The sequence below is a fragment of the Haliotis rubra genome, unplaced genomic scaffold (assembly GCF_003918875.1).
Source record: "Haliotis rubra isolate DU_JTF1 unplaced genomic scaffold, ASM391887v1 Scf118, whole genome shotgun sequence".
NCBI lineage: Eukaryota > Metazoa > Mollusca > Gastropoda > Lepetellida > Haliotidae > Haliotis > Haliotis rubra.
Window position 1 is genome coordinate 1,317,234 of NW_025765092.1, and position 19,708 is coordinate 1,336,941.

Genomic DNA, 19,708 nt, shown 5'->3' on the forward strand with positions numbered 1-19,708 from the left:
GCCCATCTAGCTCTGAGACCTGCCTCAAGAAGGCAATTCCGAATAAATTATTATAGTGCTGTTGTAGAAAAAATTGTCACACGTATAGCTTTGCTTAAAATGTCGTGAAGTCATCCGGGGCATCCTTTGAAACTAACTAATGAGTTCAATGCTATGTAGGCATGGGCCATGGCCTATTTATGATTTTGCAGAAAATATTGTGGTCTGTGTGCGGTGTTACTCTCTGTACTCTTACTTTGATAACATCTTGGAAGTCTCCGGCCCATACTGGGAAGCAAGCGTCACATTCTCAGCATCGGAATTCTCTGCTATTCCAAATGGTGTGTCTGCGACAAATCCTGCAGATTTTGAACAAGGGGCTCTCTAGCTTAAATTTTGCGTTCTAGATGGTCCCAAAGATGTTCAGCGAGGTTCGTATCGGGGTTCTTTGCTGGTTATGGTAATGTTTCGATGATGCCGTTCTGCAAATGGGCAACGAGGTCTGGAGATCGGTGAGGTCATCCATGAATATCGGACAACTGGAAAAGAGATGGCTATCAAAATGTGGCACGACAGAGGCATCCTGTATTTCCTGTTGATAACGTTGACTATTGAGTGTCCCAAATAGTGAGACCCAACTTGCAGTCATACTAATTAAAACGCAACCCACACCATCACTGAGCCACTGCCAAAGGGTTCAGTTGCATGTGGATCAGGAAGACGTTCTCACAGACCAGCAGGCTGCAACCTCATGATTCGGAACCCACTCTCCATTGCCGGCGCAGTTCTTCGCCATGGATCACGGTTTGTGTTTTGCCAGACGAAATAGGATCGGGCCATCACGGCCATTGGTCTTCCTTCCTCGGTCTTCCAGGTCTTAGACGACCCTTTTACTTCATTGGTGGTCACATACTCACAAGTCGACTATTAACGGCGTGGTTAATTTTTAAGTTAGCACCGATGTTGCAACACGACATCCCTACGTCACCCCATGCAAGTAACTTGCCATCGTGTATTTTCTGAAAGTCTTTAAGTTACTTTACACGGTCGTCTCTTAAATTAGTTCCGAAAACTGTTGTGCACATACTGCTATTGTGAAATTTATACCCCACTGTGCTTGGCGCCTTCGCAGTACGTGAACATGCGACCCATAGCGATGGGTCACCCATACTCACTTAACCTTAGAAATTCAGGTCTGATGTAGCAAATGTATTACATGTTATGTAATAAGAAAGTGCAGCAAGAGAAGAATTGTAAAATTAGTGTTCGTGTACGCAGTTTACACCCATGTCCTGCATGTGGCGCAGAGCCTGTGTAAAACCAACATCCTTTGTTCAAAAGATTAACACGTTGACTGATTGCTCATTGTGGTCTTACTAAATGATTTCATTTTCAAAGAACCGTTGACATCATGAAAATGCATGTCCCGTGTGCTATCTCGACTGACCAGAGACCTAACGTCAGTGTGAAAAATCTAAAACATAGTTACAATCACCATTTATGATATCCCGAAACATATATTTTAGATTATAAGATACTTGGTCGTTAAGGAAGCTCTTCGATGTAAAATAAACAACACTAATTCGTTGTTCCACCTTTCGTTGTAGGCGTGTTTGTGTAAATTATGAGTCACTTAGAAAATGTAGAAAAATTCCCAGATGTTACAGTCATTTTACATTTCACAAGTGTCTTAGGATGTTCCAAAGTGTATCAAAATGTGTGGTTAAATATGCTAGGTCAATAAGCCCCAAATATAAAGATGTACACTGACTTGCATATTCGTTCATCCCTGACATTTTTAGTCACTGGTGATGAAATTGAACTAAATGGACATATTTGGGTACCCTCAGGTTGAACAAAAAATCCGTTACAAAAGCATCAACCAGTCCCCGGGAATCGCTCTAGATCAGTGCCCTTTTAAAGTGGCAAACACAATTATAAATTCTCAAAGAACCTCTATCGATCCTGCTTCTGTTTTTAAAACAACACAAGACAAACTAATACTACAACAAAGGTTTCACTTGTATTCCATTTTTCAAGAAGCGAAAATATCTGTTTAACGGGAAAAGGACATACGATAAGAAATGTATAAATATTGAGCAACTTCGATCGCATATTGACTCACTGGTCTCTATAGAACCCTCAAGAGTTTTAAGAACGCCCCATGTAATGTTTCGTTAAGGATGTACCAGCACATTCTAATTACGAGTCAACATTAATTTCACGCAAAACAATTTATGCTATTGCTTCAGGCTCAGACGTAACGCAGCTGGAAAATAGCCAGAGGTCAATGAAGAAGGTTATTGCAAGAGTTGTCTTCTCTTGAATGTAAGCACTTCCGTTTTGACATTCGATGGCAACAACTCAAGAATGTAGACCTTTGTAACTGCCTAAACGATGTTTCTCCTTTTGGAAACAAGAGAAAAAACATAACACGGTGGGTAAAATAACATGCTTCTTCTTAGTACCAGGCTTGAATACACGATGACATATTAGCTATATCGTTGCATAGGTATTTAACGCGCAGCTGGTTGTGCCTTTTCAAACCCAGAGGTCGAGCAGACGTGAATTTCTATCTGTTCGTGCGCAGATATTTGAGTGAGATACCCGAGTCTTGCGTTCCTAACGCAGCCACCTTGTTATACAGTATTTCCTTGCGCCTTTGGGTGACTGGGTTTAGTTAATGTTACTTCTTGTATCAACGTTTTGTTGACTCAAATACAAAACGAGAGCACAGGGGCTTGTAACGCTAAAAACTGCCATCAAGGTATATACTGTCACTGACGGGGTCTTGGGCTTGTAACGCTAAAAAATGCCATCAAGGTATATACTGTCACTGACGGGGTCTTAGTATAGTACTAAGACCCCGTCAGTGACAGTATATACCTTGATGGCAGTTTTTAGCGTTTATAAAAGGTAATTTTTTTGTACACACACTGCCTCGCCTCGTTGACAAAAATGTTCCAAACCTCTGCATTACAGTACACTAAATCTAATTGTCTCACAATGAGATAAATAGTCCAAGATCACTAATACCAAATTTTATGTTAATAAAATGTCAAGTAAAAAAGATACCGTTAGCACGAGCCTTCTCACATCTTGTCGTCTGCTTTCCTAGGTTTCAATAAACAATAAGCATGATAAGTCACGTGGCGTATGGTTATGTCCTCTGTCAAAAGTTAAAAACTATTGAAACCTTTTTTTGGGCCATCGCTTATAGCATTTTTTCACAGCTCTGTTTTTTTGTGCAGTGGGGACAGTGCATGTATCGTAACTGCAATCACTGGGTACATTTGCAGCCTTGTTGTCCAGTGCGTGGGCTTCAGAGTCTTGACACTTGCTATTGTCCTTGACATGGACTGCCATTCAAACCATCTGAAAGATAAAAGCTGAAAGAGAACAGTAACTTACCTGTAAATAGTGTACATACTTTATTGGCAAGTTATGAATATGCTTTTCAACTGCTATCTACAGACACAGAAATGACGTACTATTGCGATAGCGATAGTGTATTGCGACCAACTATTGCAATAGTTTTTTCTCCTTGAATTGTCTCATTTGAAGTCATTTCCCAAATGAATGTTTAGTTTATGTGAAATAAAAACAAGTTGAAGTAGTTTCAGTCTCTTTTGATAACTGACAAGAAACTTGAAACCTAGATTAAGTAAACAGTTAAAACATAAACTCAATGAAGCTGCAAGTCTGCACCTAAACATCGTGTATTTTGTGCTGTGCATTTATCAACAGAAGTCAATTACTAAACTATTGACAGTCACACATGCTATCAATGCATCAATAGTTTTTCGTTTCTACCAGTACCATCGATTAATTGCTATCAGAAACTCAACAATTGCAATCCATCGATAGTTCAATGCATCTTTACAACCCTACTAGATATAACCCAATGAACTGTTTGGATTACCCTGTTATAAATATATATGAAGTGTGTATTTTCAAATTCATGTATAAGATTATTACCTTTCTTGTATTATGAATCAAATGTAGGCCTTTCAAGACAGTGCTATGGTTAAAGTCTATTAGTAATCTAACATTGAAGGGTTTCCAAGCAACTTGTCACGCATGCTAATCACTTACCAATACTGGGTCAGTATGTGTTGCATTGGGCTAGATACTGTGATACTGTTAGTCTTTCCAGTTTTCTCTAGTTTGGACTGTTAGCCTGGTGATCCTCTTTAACTGACATGCATTGTTCCTTATAAATTGGACAAACTAATCTGTTGTGATCAAGTTATCTAACCTTATCTGAAAATATACTATTATACATTGTAAAATATTTTCCATTGAAATGCGAATGAAAAATGTTTTCTTCAAATTGTCCATTTAATAAATGTTATGTAAATATACTCTCCATGTGAAAATGTTATTTTTCACTCATTTAGCATGTTCAGTGTCCTATTATTTTTTCAAAGATTTTGCTCCTCCTGTCATTCATATTTTCACTTTGATCCAGTGCAGCCTCATAATGAAACACCAGTTGAAAATAGTTCACAGGACTTTACTATTATTGCCTGAACAATTACAATAACAGAAATAAATGGTATCTGTGGGGTGGGTGGACAAATATGACATGTTCTTAGGGATGCTATCATCAGACTCCAAGGGAGGTCGGAAGATACAAAATGGTTACACACTATTTAGTGCTATAATGACTTCACATGTAGCCATCAGAACACAAGACACATATGACCATGGGACAGTGTTCACGAAGAGTGCCGGACCCTCTGACAAATCCGGCAGATTCGCTAGAAGTCTACAACCCACCGGCCCCAGTGTCTGACTGTATATTTCACAATGACTTTAACTGAAGTTGTTATATGTGACATGTGACACTTGTTTGCTGTTTATAAAGCTTATGTTTGTTAATAATTTCAATGCCAATTATAAGAAATGTTAAACCTGAAATGTGTGTTTAATTTTATTCTATGGGTCCTGTGAATTTTCAATGGGTCAGACAGACATCTGAAACTTATAGGACCAAATGTCCTGTTACTTGGAAACACCATTCGTGAACACTGACATGGGAAGGTTTAAAGTTCAAATGATAACCATGATACCTGTCCATATAGCATGATAACAAGATGTTTGTATGCAGGCAACATATTCAGCTTGGTCAGATATTTGGCTCTGATAAAAGTTTTATTCAATCCGTTTGAATGTTAATTGTAATGAGTTCTCAGTGGAAATGGTGAATAAATAGCAGTACTATTCTTGATATGTTTTTTTTAAACCAGTTAATATTTATATGAACTAGTCCATTACCATCAGCTGATTATCTGTCAAGTCATCCATCACTATTCAGCTTATGAACTTCATTAAGATTAAGCATGTGACCATAAAGTGGCCTGGATTTGTTAAAAAATCAGGGCTCAATTGAAAATGTGTTGTTACAATGGTGAATTAAAATATTCAAGAATTGTCCTCTGGAACCATGGATATTGGATACCTAAACTGCTCAGAGCTGATATGCTTAGTCAGATATGGTGCACTGAAATGAGGTTCAAATTTTGTCATTGTAGTTTCATGGATAATTTGGTTCTTTTTTTTAGTGTATTAGATGAAAATTGCATAAAAAGAAAAAGTATGAATTTATATTGCCGATTTGTATTGAAATACAGTACTTTTTAGTCATATTTTTACACCATATTTTCTTTCAAATCAACAGATCAGTGTAGACATGCACCATGAGTTATGGATAAAGATGTCAAAAGACCTTCCAGTCAGTAGGCTCTGACCACGTCTTGAAACATGGAAGGGAAGGAGGAGCTACCAATTCCAGGCATCTGGGTGAATGTCAGCTCTGCAGAACAGGAGGCAGCAGGGGGGCCACATTCACCCAGGGTGAAGTTCATGATCGGTGATGACTTTGAGGAGAGGCCTCGCAGTCCAGGTTGCTATGAGGTAAATATCTAGATGTAAAGAATAAATATCTAAGTGCCTATTTCTGTCATGTGATATGATGCATTACATAACTTGTGATGATTATTCACGTTTGTAACTAAATTCTCTATTTTCCAAATTAAATGGCTGACGTTTAATTATCAGTTGCAAATGTTTTGCTGAATATGTGGAAAGTGTATTTGTATTCGTATTTGTATTGATCTCTACCAGCAAAGGTTATGAAACATGTTCAAGATGTTGGATTAAAAGATTATTTGCCTGTGTCACTAAGTTAAACTCCTTAATCTAAAGATAATGTCCACATTTATCACATCTGTTTTGAGCCAAGCTACTTATTATCCCCTGCTGCGCATTTAGCATGAAGCGGGGGATATAGTATTAGGCTACGTCCGTGCACGTACAAATTGGAATATCTTAAGAACTGTTGTCTGGATTCTTTTCATATTTGGTACCTAGGTTCATCACAGTAAAAGAAAGGTCCCAGTCAGGTTTGGTGACCTTGACCTTCATTTCAAGGTCACAAGGGGACTTTAACGTTTTACCCTTGTCAGCGAGATATCTCAAGAACCGTTAACTGGATTTTCTTCATATTCAACACCAAGCTTTATCTAGGGAAGGCGCAAAGCCCAGTCGATTTTGGTGACCTTCACATAAGTTCCAAGGTCATGGGGCACTTTGAAGATTTCAGCATCTTAAACTGCGTGTTAAGATTGTCAGAGAGATATCTCAAGAACAGTTCACTGGAGTTTCTTCATATACTTTCAAGACTTCCCTTGAATGTTTTTGAATATGCAATTTCTTTATTACTATTTTTGCATATTTCATACACTAAGACATTCATGTCAAGGTCAAAGTGAGTCTTGGAAATATTTGTGCGTTTGAACAACTACAGAGCAAGATATCAAGAGAGGTTGACTGGTCATGTTTTGTTTACATTTAACTTCATCTTAAATTACAACCATCACTTTCATTACTTGTTAAGTTTGATTTGATAATTTGCAGCGGGGGATTATGTCACCTTAGTGACAATGCTTGTTATCAGTGTTCTATATTATTGGGGATAATGCGATCATCCTTTTTTGCTCCATATGTATGTTGTATTTGAAATTATGGGACCACATCTTTTCATTCAACATTAGGGGTATGGCAAGGACCCCTTGACTCCTCAAATATTGCATTATCTTCATTCATGGTAATCATGAAAAGCGTTTTTAAAGAAAAGTCTCATTTGTATTTCAGCGATCTGATTCCGCAGACAGAAGGATTGTGGTTGGGGTGTGTGCAATGTCGAAGAAGGCTATGTCTAAGCCAATGAGGGAAATTCTTCAAAGACTTGAGCATTTTGAGAGAATACAGATTCTTGTGTTTGAAGAATCTGTGATCTTGAATGAATCCATTGAGGACTGGCCTATCTGTGATGCTCTGATATCGTTCTACTCACACGGCTTCCCGCTTAGCAAAGCCATTGCATATGAGAAGCTCAGAAAACCTTTTGTCATCAATGACTTGGAAAATCAGTATTGTTTGAGAGACAGGTAGGTTTTAAACTTGCTGAATTCATGTAATTAATTAATGGAAGGGGTATAACCTAATTGGTTGAGGAATTATTGAGTGTACATTATCAGACAGTGACATTAGTAGTACTCTTTCTACCTATTTGTCATATAAACATGTCATCCTGTTTATCCTTTTAAATGTTGATAAAGTCATAAAAAGGTTTAGACATTTGTCTCAAGCAAAATCACTTGAATATGAAGAAATGACATAGATCAACCTAGCATTGCTGACATATATGTAAGGGTTTCACATATTTGCTTACACATCATGTCAAAGAGTCATTGCAAAAGAAGGCTTAGTGAGTGTTTTCATCTCACCAAGATTTTGATTGAAGTTAATTTTGATTTTCACTAGTTTCCAAATGATGTTCTTGTGGTACAAACACTAACAGTCGTATTCCATAAGGAAAGGTAACTTGTCTAAGACTTTCAGATAAATGTTAATTCTGAACCTTTATGTGACAACAAATTTGTTTGCCTTATCAGCAATGACAGTTGAGCATTATGCTTGAATATACGGAAAAGAGTTGCTATGTCAAAATTAACTTTATTGTGTTTACGATTAGCTTGATCAAATGTTAATATTTTGTTCATTTAGGTTCACATTAGATACACATAATCATGATATATCTATGCATGTTAGAAGTTGTTAGAGTATTTAGTAGGAAAAGCTCTAAGTAAGAACCAGAATATGTACCATTCCATCTCATTAATAGAATATTTGTATTGTATTTTAGGCGACAAGTGTACCAGATTCTAGTCCAGGAGGGAATTGCTCACCCAAGATACGCTGTCCTCAACAGAAATGAAGAAAAGGCTATCAGTCAGTGCTTATGTTTTTTTTTTAAAGAATACTGCTCTAACTATTCAGATGGTTACAGATATCATCTTTCAAGTCCATTCTGAGTTTGTACTGGAGGTTACCAAGTTCACAGCAGTCCCTTTATCGCATCACAGTTAGGGCTGGGACGATTCACCGATGCACTGACAGGGCTCCCACAGGTCAGGAAAAAGTCAGGGAAATTTGGCATTTCTCTGAAAGTCAGGGAAAAGTCAGGGAATTTTTATATGTTTTCAAAAGTCAGGGAATAGTCAGAGAATTTGGGGGTTAAGTCAGGGAAATTTAGGGGTTTGGTCAGGGAAAAATAAGACTCTGAATGTCGCTAATCAGGTATGGTAGTTGTCAAAAGTCAAAGATGCAGCACACGTTACAGACATTTCATGAAATAAATTACAGTTCAGATCAGAGATTGCTTTTAAGCATAACAGCATGTTTTACATAAAGCCCTAGATTACATATTACATTTTCATTTCTGGAGGAAAGAATGGAAACAAAGTCACTTGAAGGATATTTTTACAGATAATTATTTGGCATGTATTGTTTTCTTAAATCAGCATAATGTGAATTTCATCTTCTACAGATGGGTTACATAATAGACATATCCTTCTATGAAGCACAATCGGTTGAATTTGTGAATCAAACAATATGATATTCAGATATATAACACTCTTTTTGTCTCTCTCTTCTTCCCCTGTCCGTCCGTAATCATTTTGTTTCTGGAGCATAACTCGAAAACAGTTCAATATTTTCAACAAAACTTTGCAGATATATCAAACAGAACCTAAAGTGGTGCCTTTTGCTATTTACAGATTTTTGTCGTATCTATTTTGCTTGGTTTCCATGGAAACGTTTTGGACTTTGTCTACAAAAATGAAGTTCAACTTTAAGTAACTGTCAGATGATTTGCTCTTTCATATTTGTAGGGGCCGGGGGATTTGTCACCTTCTGATGACTCTTGTTTAGCATGGAAAAACACTAGTCTGAGATAGGCATAGTGATTAACAATAGATAATTGTGTGCCATTCAAAAACATTTTTCTTTATAGGCAATAGATCCACCTTTCTAAAGATAACTATGTTAACAGATAATTTTCCATTCATTTGTATACCTTTCCAAAATATTATAAATAGTATGATGGCTATGGTGGTTTCTTGCAAATTGTGAAAGCCCATTTTGGCCAAAAATACCCATATAAGTTCCATTGTTAAAGTACAGCATAGGTTTATAATATGCCCTATGTTCTGACATTTGCTGTTTATTCACAAAATTGAAAGTCTTTGAATGGTGTTCATAATCTAATTGTCATGGTTGTACTGAATGTAAAGCTACATCTTGCATGTTTATTCTTTCCAAATATGCCGTTGATAATTACAACATTTTGTGATAATGAAGAACTGTGTTCCTGACTTTGAATGAAACAATTCAATTAAATTATTAGTTTCACATTTATGCTCTTTGTCAAAAGCCTTTAATATAAAATACAAAGTTTTCAGATGATATATTACTGACTTCACCTTAGAATATATATTTGATGGTCACGGTCAAATGTATCTAATAGTATTATGTAACATTGTGGCAGGAGAGTCAAGGAAAATTTTCTTCATCACAAATATCAATGTTTTGGTTAATGTAATAAATTAACAAATACTGTGTGTATTTATGATATGTGTAAAGGAAATATCTTAACACGGTGGTTAGGACTGACTGAAAGGGAGGAAGGAGGCCAGTTTTTACACTTAAATGGTCAGGGAAAAATCTATACTTGTCAGGGAAAAGTCAGGGATTTTTGCCTGCCATGCCTGTGGGAACCCTGACTGATACATCATGATACATTTAAGTTTGATACAGCTATCGTATCGTCGACTGTTGTATCGATACAAAACGATAATCAACTTTTTTTCAAAACAGTTTTACAGGGCTCAAGATAATTTTTCAACATCAGGAGTACGTACTCCTGATTTGTTCAATATTGAGTACTGGAAAACCTTAAGTGTACATTTAGAGTACTGAATGGAAGCTAATGGACTATCAGTTATACACAATTCCTTGAAATTAATCGTTTTAAATCTTAATACTATGCCATTCTTTCAAGGTGTATGTATTGTGATACGTATTGTATCGCAGGTAGAATATCGCAAAACGTATCGTATCGTAACATAACATAGTGTATCGTCCCAGCCCTAATCACAGTAAACCAGGTTAAAACAATCTGTTTGAATATTCCCTTTCACTTACCGGTACTGTATATGTCAGTCGCAGTTAAGAGACGATTGGTCCCTTGAGTTCATTATCACCACAGCTTATTGTATATATTGCAAATAGTTTCAAAACCGACTCTGAGGGTTTGATTCAACTTATGAACTTGAAGATATACTTTAGATATAATATTAATATTTTGATATTTACTGTTGAAATCAACTGGGATGTGACTGGCAGCAGTTCTTTTACAGGTAAATATGTACAGACTGAGGACTCAATAGAGATAGATGGTGTCCTGTTCCCCAAACCCTTTGTTGAGAAGCCTGTAGATGCCGAAGACCACAACATTCACATCTATTTCCCTATGTCAGCAGGTGGAGGTAGCACACGTTTATTTCGTAAGGTACGACAGGTATGGGGTTTCCATGTTTCTGGCTGCTCCCAGTATGCTTTGTGCTAGCAATCAGTTATTTACTCTGAATTGTTTGAAACTGGTCTGTCAACAGTTTGATCACATCATTGAAGGGGAAAAGAGGTGTCAGTACCACATGCTCATCACAGACATATGAGGATCAGGTGGTGATTTTGATCTAGTTATTTCTTGTGGTGTCTCAGTCACATCTTTGATCTTTGATCATGCAGTCCTTGGTTTGTCTTGACCATACCAGATTGTGTTTACAGTCAGCCTTGAAGGGATGGCAATTTTCTGCTGACTCGCGGATTTCTGCCGATTTTATTTTACATTGATCAATTCAAACCCCCTGTTCAATGACACAATATTAAGTTTTCAGCTGAAAATAGATTTTCCTGTTGCCAGCCCTGACCTTGGCATACTTAAAATGTGGTATTAATAATTACCATGATTACTGAATTTAGCTTGACATTGTCAGCTAAAAGAGATTCATTAGATTAGGTCATGCAAGGAATCAACCTCCATACACCTCATGAACAAATATCCATGTACAACCAGTAATTTGTTTTACTGAAAAGTGCTTCAGGAAATGTTTCCTGTTTTTCACTCTTGGATTATTTGAGTTGACAGATCAGCTTTAATAGGCCGCCTTTATGTCATGTTATATGTTTTCGTAGTGCACTGGTGATTGGTAAGCTAAACAGAAGAGGCAGAGACCGCAGCTGCATGCATCATGCTTTTAGTTCATTCTCTTCATATGTATTTTAATTTAAAACCCATTTTGGGCTAAAATACCCCCATCGTTCCCAAATGCCAAATACTTTGGTTGTTGTGATGTAATAACTGGCTCATTGTTTGTCATTGTGCCTTGATGAACCATGGCTGTTCAAGATATCAAGAGCATCTGTTCATGATATCATAAGTATGTTTGCCTGGACCTTGACTTGAATGTTTAAAGGTCACAGTGTTTGGATGGAATATTGCTGATGATGACATGGGACACCATTCACATACTTAGTAACTTACCATTATGTTTTTTCAGACAGTTATCATAGTTATTGAACTATTTCAAACTATTTCAGACCTGTGAAGATCCGGGTTAAATTGATCTTCAGTAACCCATGCTTGTCGTAAAAGGCAACAGTATCGGTTGGTCAGACTCTGAATTGGTTGAACATGTCATGGTATCCCAATTGCTTGGATGATGCTCATGCTGTTGATCACTGGATTGTCTGATCCAGGCTTGATTATTTAGAGACCACCCTTATATAACTGGAATATTGCTTAGTGTGGCGTAAAACTTTAACTCACCTAAACCTTTTCATGTGGTCAAACAAAGAGATGTTTACTTGAAACAACTCTTTGATAGCTCCCACATTGCAGGTTTTATGAAAGCATTCTCTATACCCAAGCGTGTTCCTTTTGGTTATATATTATACAAATAGAGATCATACTATGTTTGTATTTTTTGCCATGTAGTTGATTATGAAAAGAATGCATATAATTTTTAGAACATATTGTACAAGCAATATTGTACATTCTGACTTATATTTGGCCATGTTGTCTATCATTTATCATGTTTATTGTCAGTACTATAGATATGTCATTTGTTATTGTCTGTATTTATTGCCATATGTTGCCCATTAAGGAAACTACTGGTACATGGCAATTGTTGTGCTAATGTGATTATGGTGATCAGAAACCTTTCATTTTGGTTTGAGGTATGTTAGGAGATATTTGTTTTCTGAGCTTTCATTTACTATGTTTATTAAACACTGAATTCAGAGTGTTGTTTAAGTTAAGAACAGTGTTAAGTTTGATGAAATTGATAAAATGTAGGGATAGTTATTATGAGAGCTTTTCATCATGATCATAGTTGTTGAAACATGACAAGCATCACAACTGTCCATGACCTTGTATTTCCAGGTTCATGACCGCAGTAGTGTGTACTCTGTTATGAGTCGTGTAAGATCTGCTGGTTCTTACATTTATGAAGACTTCATGCCAACAGACGGCACTGATGTGAAGGTATGTAGTAATGTACTGATCCTTTGATGTATTTTACAAACAGAAATAGTCATTGTTGAAGAAACAGGAACAGAGCTATTTTCATCAATCCGTACAATTGTACTGGGAATGGTACAGTCCAGATTAAGTTTTTCACTGTTCATAATCCACAGTTATTTTTATCAGTCTCATATGTAAAAACAAGTACAAATAATTAGTACCATAATTGGGAAAATGTTTATTTTTTTTAGACTCATTCTGCCTCATGTTATGTATTTTCCCATGTAATTTCGACTGCAGGGGGTAAATGGCCTGAAACAAAGTTTCCAGCCTCTTGTAACACTTTGCTCGAACACACCCCTGTTCTTCCATTATGTTAAAGAACCAATAAACTTTGTTTTTTGTTACTCTTTTAACCATTACATATGAAAGATTTGTGGTTAGTCTTATGCGGAACACCAAATTTATTCTTTAAAATCTTGTGGTTAATTAATACCGAGCGGTTAAAAGTGGCCAAAAAGTCGCCTGCTTCCCTCTCGGCCCGCCATCGAAACCACAGACAGGTTACGTAACTCTGTCGCCCGAGCACTGCAGTGACGTCATATGAGGAACGATTTTCAGTTAGTTGTATAGAAAGTGTGTAGCACGCTCATCATTTTGATGATTTCTCGACATCAACGACAATATGCCCGAATCGTTGCTTTGTCGTCAATTGCTCCTAGGGGTCGGGCGATGGTGTCACCATGCACAGATTTCCACAGGACCCGCGGTTCGTAAGCTAAATGGGTTATGTTTGTGAGTCGCGAGAAGTGGCGTTAGGAAGCCTGAAACGATATCTTACTTGTGTTCAGATCGCTTCAATGAAGTTAAAGAATCAAAACTACTTACTAGTTGTAGTAAAATATGTATATGATTGATGACCATAAAGATTTTCCATGACACAACTTGTAACATAACGATTTCTTCCTCGGAAGTGAGGTTGTGGTCAAGTAACAATAATATTGTAAGTAGTATTATATGACACCCACCTGCTGCCAGGAGAGAATTTGTTATGTTATCGCTATGTCATGCAAAATCCTATTGGCCATCAAAAAATACATATTTTATTACTATTTATAGAAAGTAGTTTTGATTTTAACTTTCGGAGAAAACAAACCTAAATACCATTTATCCTCAGACTGGCGGATGTTCGCTACAGGGCGCCGCCATTTTTGAAAATAAAAAAATCTGTTAGAATTAATGAGATTATAGTTTGTTTTCATCAAGTTCGAAAATCAAGACTACTTTCTACTCGTAGTTAAATATGTATTGAAATCATAACCAAATGGATTTTGCATGACATAACTTATAACATAACGATTTCTTCCACGGAAGCGAGGTGGGGGTCGAAGTCACAATACTGCGCGATAAATTTCTTGCTACATTCACATGGTTAATGTCCACTCACCAGTATGTAGATACTAGTCAGTCAATGTGCGTCTTTATATTTGGTCTTATAATCCTAATTAGTTTATTATCATACTTGTATGCATTTTGAAACTAAATAAAAAGCAGACGATCTGCTGATACTTATAGTGAATTTATAACAGAACTGTAATATCTAGACATTTTAAAGTTTGCCAATGTGAATCATAATTCGCACACACACCCTAGTGCATGTTGTCTGTCTCATTACACTTCACGGCGAAAACAATGATTCTGTTGAATGCTACGACAAATGAATAAAAACAAAATGCAAATATTAAAATTACAACAGATTAAAGTTATAGGAACAATATCAGGCCATTACCTTGTTCGAGGAATGTATCCATCAATATCCACAAAACTGTTCCAAATGATGTGTCTTTTAACAGTTTAATATACGAAAAAGTGATAAATCTTTTCAGGTATTGGTGTATAGTCTCATTGGTCACCCAACATAGCACACCTGGCAACTAATTGCATAATGTCCGCCTTTCTTTAAAAACAGTAATTTAGTTAGCCAATAATGGGCAATCAATCAATGTATTGCCGGTTAATCCTTTGAAAGAAGGGCGTTGTTTTTACGCAGACACCCGACCGACGACAGAGTGTATTCAGTATAGATTAGTAAATCTACATACATAAACACTACCTTTTGACAATTCCGCTGTTTAGATAAAAGTAATTAATCAATCAGCGTGTTATCGGTTAATCCTTTGATCGATGTTTATAATGTTGAATATTTACTCCAGACATAAGAAATGCCAAATGGGAACCTTTGTCGGGTAATCTAAGTGTGTTACCACTAATTATATCTGTTATAAATTCATTAACTGACCATCAAGTGAATGATGACAAATAACATGTGTAGGTTTATACCACCTAACACGGGTTTCAACAAGGGAGTATTAATTGCTGTATTGCATGTGAAAACTTATGGGCCGACACTGTTTTGAGAATACAAACAGATTTTACATGACATGATTAAATATCGAAGTAAAAACACAGAAATGGGATCAATTTGGATCAGTCATTATACAAATAGGACCCTAACGACACCAATCGATTTTGACAGAATCGTCTATGAAAACAAGTTGTTACTTTCGGAAACTAGGCAAAGCAGGAGACAAAATTCAATGACAGTAGATTGTGAGAACATATAGCTTTCATTTTCCACAACAATTGTCACGATTTCAGGTTTATACAAGCCTGTAAACAAGATAATTTAACCCCTAAAATGTAGATGAATTCTGCATCGGCCCTCAAAGCTATTCCTCATATGACGTCACAGAGACGCGCCGCTCTGATTGGTTGAAATTTCGTTCGCGGGTGAGAATTGTGCACTGTTGTCAAAAGGTCGATTTAAGTCAATTAAAGGTCGAAATGAGTAGTTTTAATGACGGGGTTTCATTTATAACGATGCCAGTTAGTGATTTATGTATTTGTACCCCCTAGGGTTTATGTGACCTTTAACAGTATTATATTAAAGTGTCCAGTTACAAGAGCAGTCAATGACTATAAGCTTGTTATTATCCAGGTGTACACAGTGGGTCCTGACTATGCCCATGCAGAGGCCAGGAAATCCCCAGCACTGGATGGGAAGGTGGAGCGGGACATGGATGGGAAGGAGATCAGATATCCTGTTATTCTTAGTGCCAAAGAGAAGATGATTGCCAAGAAAGTTTGTCTTGCTTTCAAGGTAAGAATATTTTAAAACAAAGACTGAAATGAGAACAATGGCAGTTGTATTTTGAAGTGAGGAAGCTAGTTTTATCTTTCCAAAAGAACAATGCTTCTTTAATGATCTTTGATCATTCTGTACAAAACATGAAATATCATGATAGTAAATTCTCACTTTAGCCATTAGAATAAATATAGGCTCTGATTGAGGTGAGGTGAAATGGGCTTTATCGTCGCACTTAAGAATATTTTGCTCATATGATGACGTGCATGCGTGTGTATGTGTGGCTGCTTGTACTAGCCCAGACTTCAGCTGGTTTTATAGTGCTAGCCCACTGAAATACCATGCTGCAGTTAAGCATGAATACCCCACTCAGACACATTATACCGACTCCGAGCGGACCAGTCCTTGTTGTACCCATTAATGCCAAGCGCCAGGCAGGGACCATATTTTAACGTCATTTAGTATGACGTCGCCTGGGATCAAACCCGCAACCTTTCGCTCCCCAGGCAGACGCTCTAACCCCTACACCACAGAGGCGGCCGGCTTTGAATGAAATGCTTACTACATCCTTTATATAGTGCTCATTAACAGATGTTTCACGATGTTTATTTTATCCTTTCAGCAAAATGTATGTGGATTTGATCTGCTGAGAGCTAGTGGCCAGTCCTATGTGTGTGATGTAAATGGGTTTAGCTTTGTGAAGACTTCCAGTAAATACTATGATGACTGTGCCAAAATACTTGGGTAAGTTATTTAGTGACTGCCGTTACAGTTGTTGAATAGTTTATCTTTTTTTGCTTTATATATAAACGAGTCTTCATTTGTTTTTATATATATGAAGTACAGTGCTACATAGCCTAGTCCGTGAAGATCCGGGTTGAAATTGGTCTTCAGCAACCCATGCTTGTCGTAAGAGGCAACTAACATGATCAGGTGGTCAGACTTGCTGACCTGTTTGACACATGTCATCGTATCCCAACTGCTCATGCTGTTGATCACTGTATTGTCTGGTCTAAACCCGATTATGTCCAAACCGCTGCCATATTACTGGAATATTGCCAAGAGTGGCGTTAACAAAGAAACAAACATAGCCTGAAGCATGTCCCTTTATTTTTGCAGCATTCATCTGACAGTGCAAAATAATGATCATCCAGAATCGCATCGTAAAGTGAATACTGTGTGTTTTGAAGTCTCATATTTGAAGGTCTCAAAATGTATTTAACCTCAGCAACACTTCTTTGCTGCAGATTTTGATACCCTCCTTAGGTAATGTGGAGCTCTCTAAGGCTCAGTCAGTAGTATTGCTCATGGTTTTTGCAGATGACAATTTCTTCTGTCACTTGAGCATGTTGAGTCTCAAACTGGTTGCCTTCTACCTAAACTAACAGACATATAGTATGACCAGAAATTATTGAGAAATTTAGGAATATGTTTAATTGGATTTCTAGTATAAACAACCTTGTCCAGCTATCAAGTGCTTGGTTTCATTCAAGAGAGACAACTCTCTTTTTTATTAGTTTGTGAAGAGTTATCCTCCTTTGTTTACTTCCAATCAGACGACATTTTCAGTGATCCTCAGTATGGATGATTTAGAGAAGAGAAAGTTTATTTTAGAGTATTATAACAAAGACATCAGAGCGGTACACAGATATTCTCGAGGGACATTTACTTCCATCTGCTCATGTGTTCTATGGAAATTTTTTGATTTTCCAGCAGGACAACGACCCAAACCATCGTTCAAAGCATTCACAGGCCTGGTTTTGAACCCAAAATCTGACTTTATTAGATTGGCCAAGCTATAGTCCTGACTTATCTCCCTTTCCTATGCGAATGGTAGTGGAACACTTGAATCCTTTGAAGTTCCTGAAGCGGACGTAAAAATACACTCACCAATGAGTTACCTCCCTTTTTCCACGTAAACAGTCATGTGACCAGCCTTACTTGTCACTTTCTCCTGATTTTTCTGCCCATGCACTTGGATCTACTGTGAAATCTGAAGTGTTTCCAGCGGGGAGGTTGGGAGGGCTTGTCCTGATGAATCAGGATAAGTATAAAATATCAATTTTACTTGAAACATTACATATTTTTTCTTATCCTGACTCATGATCATTTGCTTATAGAATCCTACAGATTGGTGGTGGGTCAGGCCACTTCCTGGATTCATCAGCTGTCCTTAGATACGTCCTGTATCACCCCGATGGGAACTGCGTAACGGCATTTCCGAGATCCTATTCTTCCAATTTCCGTTATAACTCGGGGGGACCACTTTCTTGTCTTACTTCAATCTCAGACAAGTTGAATCATCTTGATTCATGTGGCTTCAGATATACTAGTATCTTATTATTAGTAGATACCTATAACAACCCATAGATTATGATAAGATCTTTATCATAGATGAGTTGCGACCCCTTAATGTACAGGTAAGATCTTTAGTCATACAGGGTCTTTAATCACTTATGCTAGTCTGTCCTAGACTGTGCGCATGGACTTTCAAACTAATACTTTTCCTTAGTAAATGTTATCAACAAGTCAACATGATAAAGGGTGTGTTTTTCCAACTCAACGCCTTTGTGGAACCATTAGTTGCTGTGCTACAACGAGAGGCCCAAAATAGCGAATGCCTGAGACGTCTCCGGTGGCTATGTCTCGGAGGTAGTGGTTAGCAAACACCGTATCCGACTTCCAAAAGCAGCCCTCCATAATTGCTGATATAGAGCAATTTCCATGCAGAGCCAATGTTGATGCCAGTGCTCTGACTTCCTGTGGGTTGGGAGCTCTAGGAGGTTCTAGTCCTGCTGCTTATAGGCTCTCAATATGACGGCTCTCATCCAGAACGATATTGTCATTGGGAATGAGGCAGTTCATATTCCCCATTTATAAAATAAACGAAAAGTCAAAATAATTATGTCTGAACATTTAATACACCAAAACCAAAACAAAAAAGTAAACCCAATGAAAAATCCCTGCACTGTACATTCACCAAAAGTGTGAATGTTAACTAAGCTTCTATGTATCTGTGTAAATGTCTTCCCGATAATGGAAGCAATCTAATAAGTTATTTGTAACTCCTAGCTGGAGCTTGATATGGACGACCCTGTCCCTCAGCAATGTGTCTAACTAACTGCCGATGTTAAACTGATTAACCTTGTCATCAGCTATGACCATAAAATGCACGAGATTTTGCATATACGCATAGCGACCGGTGTATTTGGGCACGCTGACCCAAGCTAAAAACGAAAACATCTATTTCCTTCTGTCCATACCCTTCTCCTTGACAAGACTCCTGTCAACACAATACAAACAATTCAATCAATACTAATACAATGCTAACACCTCTAGCATCTGCAATAAACTGAAATTAAATACTTTTCATACTTACAAGCTGAAAGTCCATTAATCCTCGAATATCCCACAATGTTCATAACAAGTTATATAATGTCACAAACAGTTCAAATAACAGTTCACAGTCAATATTCAATACTCACAGTTCACAGTTCAGTGTCAATCTTGATGTCACATAATCCAAAGTCACAGAATCCAGGGAATCTAATGTCTCCACAGAATCCAATGTCACACAATCCACAGAATCCAATCCTAGCGGATCAAACAGTCTTGCAATTTGCCTAAGAAAACCTCTTTTGGTGGATTCT

General features: G+C 37.3%; 1 protein-coding gene across 16 annotated transcripts in view; it reads left to right on the forward strand.

Moving 5' to 3' along the window:
• Positions 1-2,316: 2,316 nt before the first annotated feature.
• The window catches only part of LOC124259141 (inositol hexakisphosphate and diphosphoinositol-pentakisphosphate kinase 2-like), a 75,573-nt gene continuing 58,181 nt past the window's right edge, over positions 2,317-19,708 (forward strand). For all 16 annotated transcript variants that reach the window (XM_046693239.1, XM_046693291.1, XM_046693264.1 and 13 more), the window contains exons 1-8: positions 2,317-2,416; positions 5,663-5,898; positions 7,138-7,433; positions 8,192-8,277; positions 10,746-10,897; positions 12,833-12,934; positions 15,912-16,073; positions 16,681-16,802. In XM_046693239.1, coding sequence (XP_046549195.1) covers positions 5,746-5,898; positions 7,138-7,433; positions 8,192-8,277; positions 10,746-10,897; positions 12,833-12,934; positions 15,912-16,073; positions 16,681-16,802 — 1,073 coding nt within the window. In that variant the 5' untranslated portion in view covers positions 2,317-2,416; positions 5,663-5,745. The remainder of the gene's footprint in view (positions 2,417-5,662; positions 5,899-7,137; positions 7,434-8,191; positions 8,278-10,745; positions 10,898-12,832; positions 12,935-15,911; positions 16,074-16,680; positions 16,803-19,708) is intronic.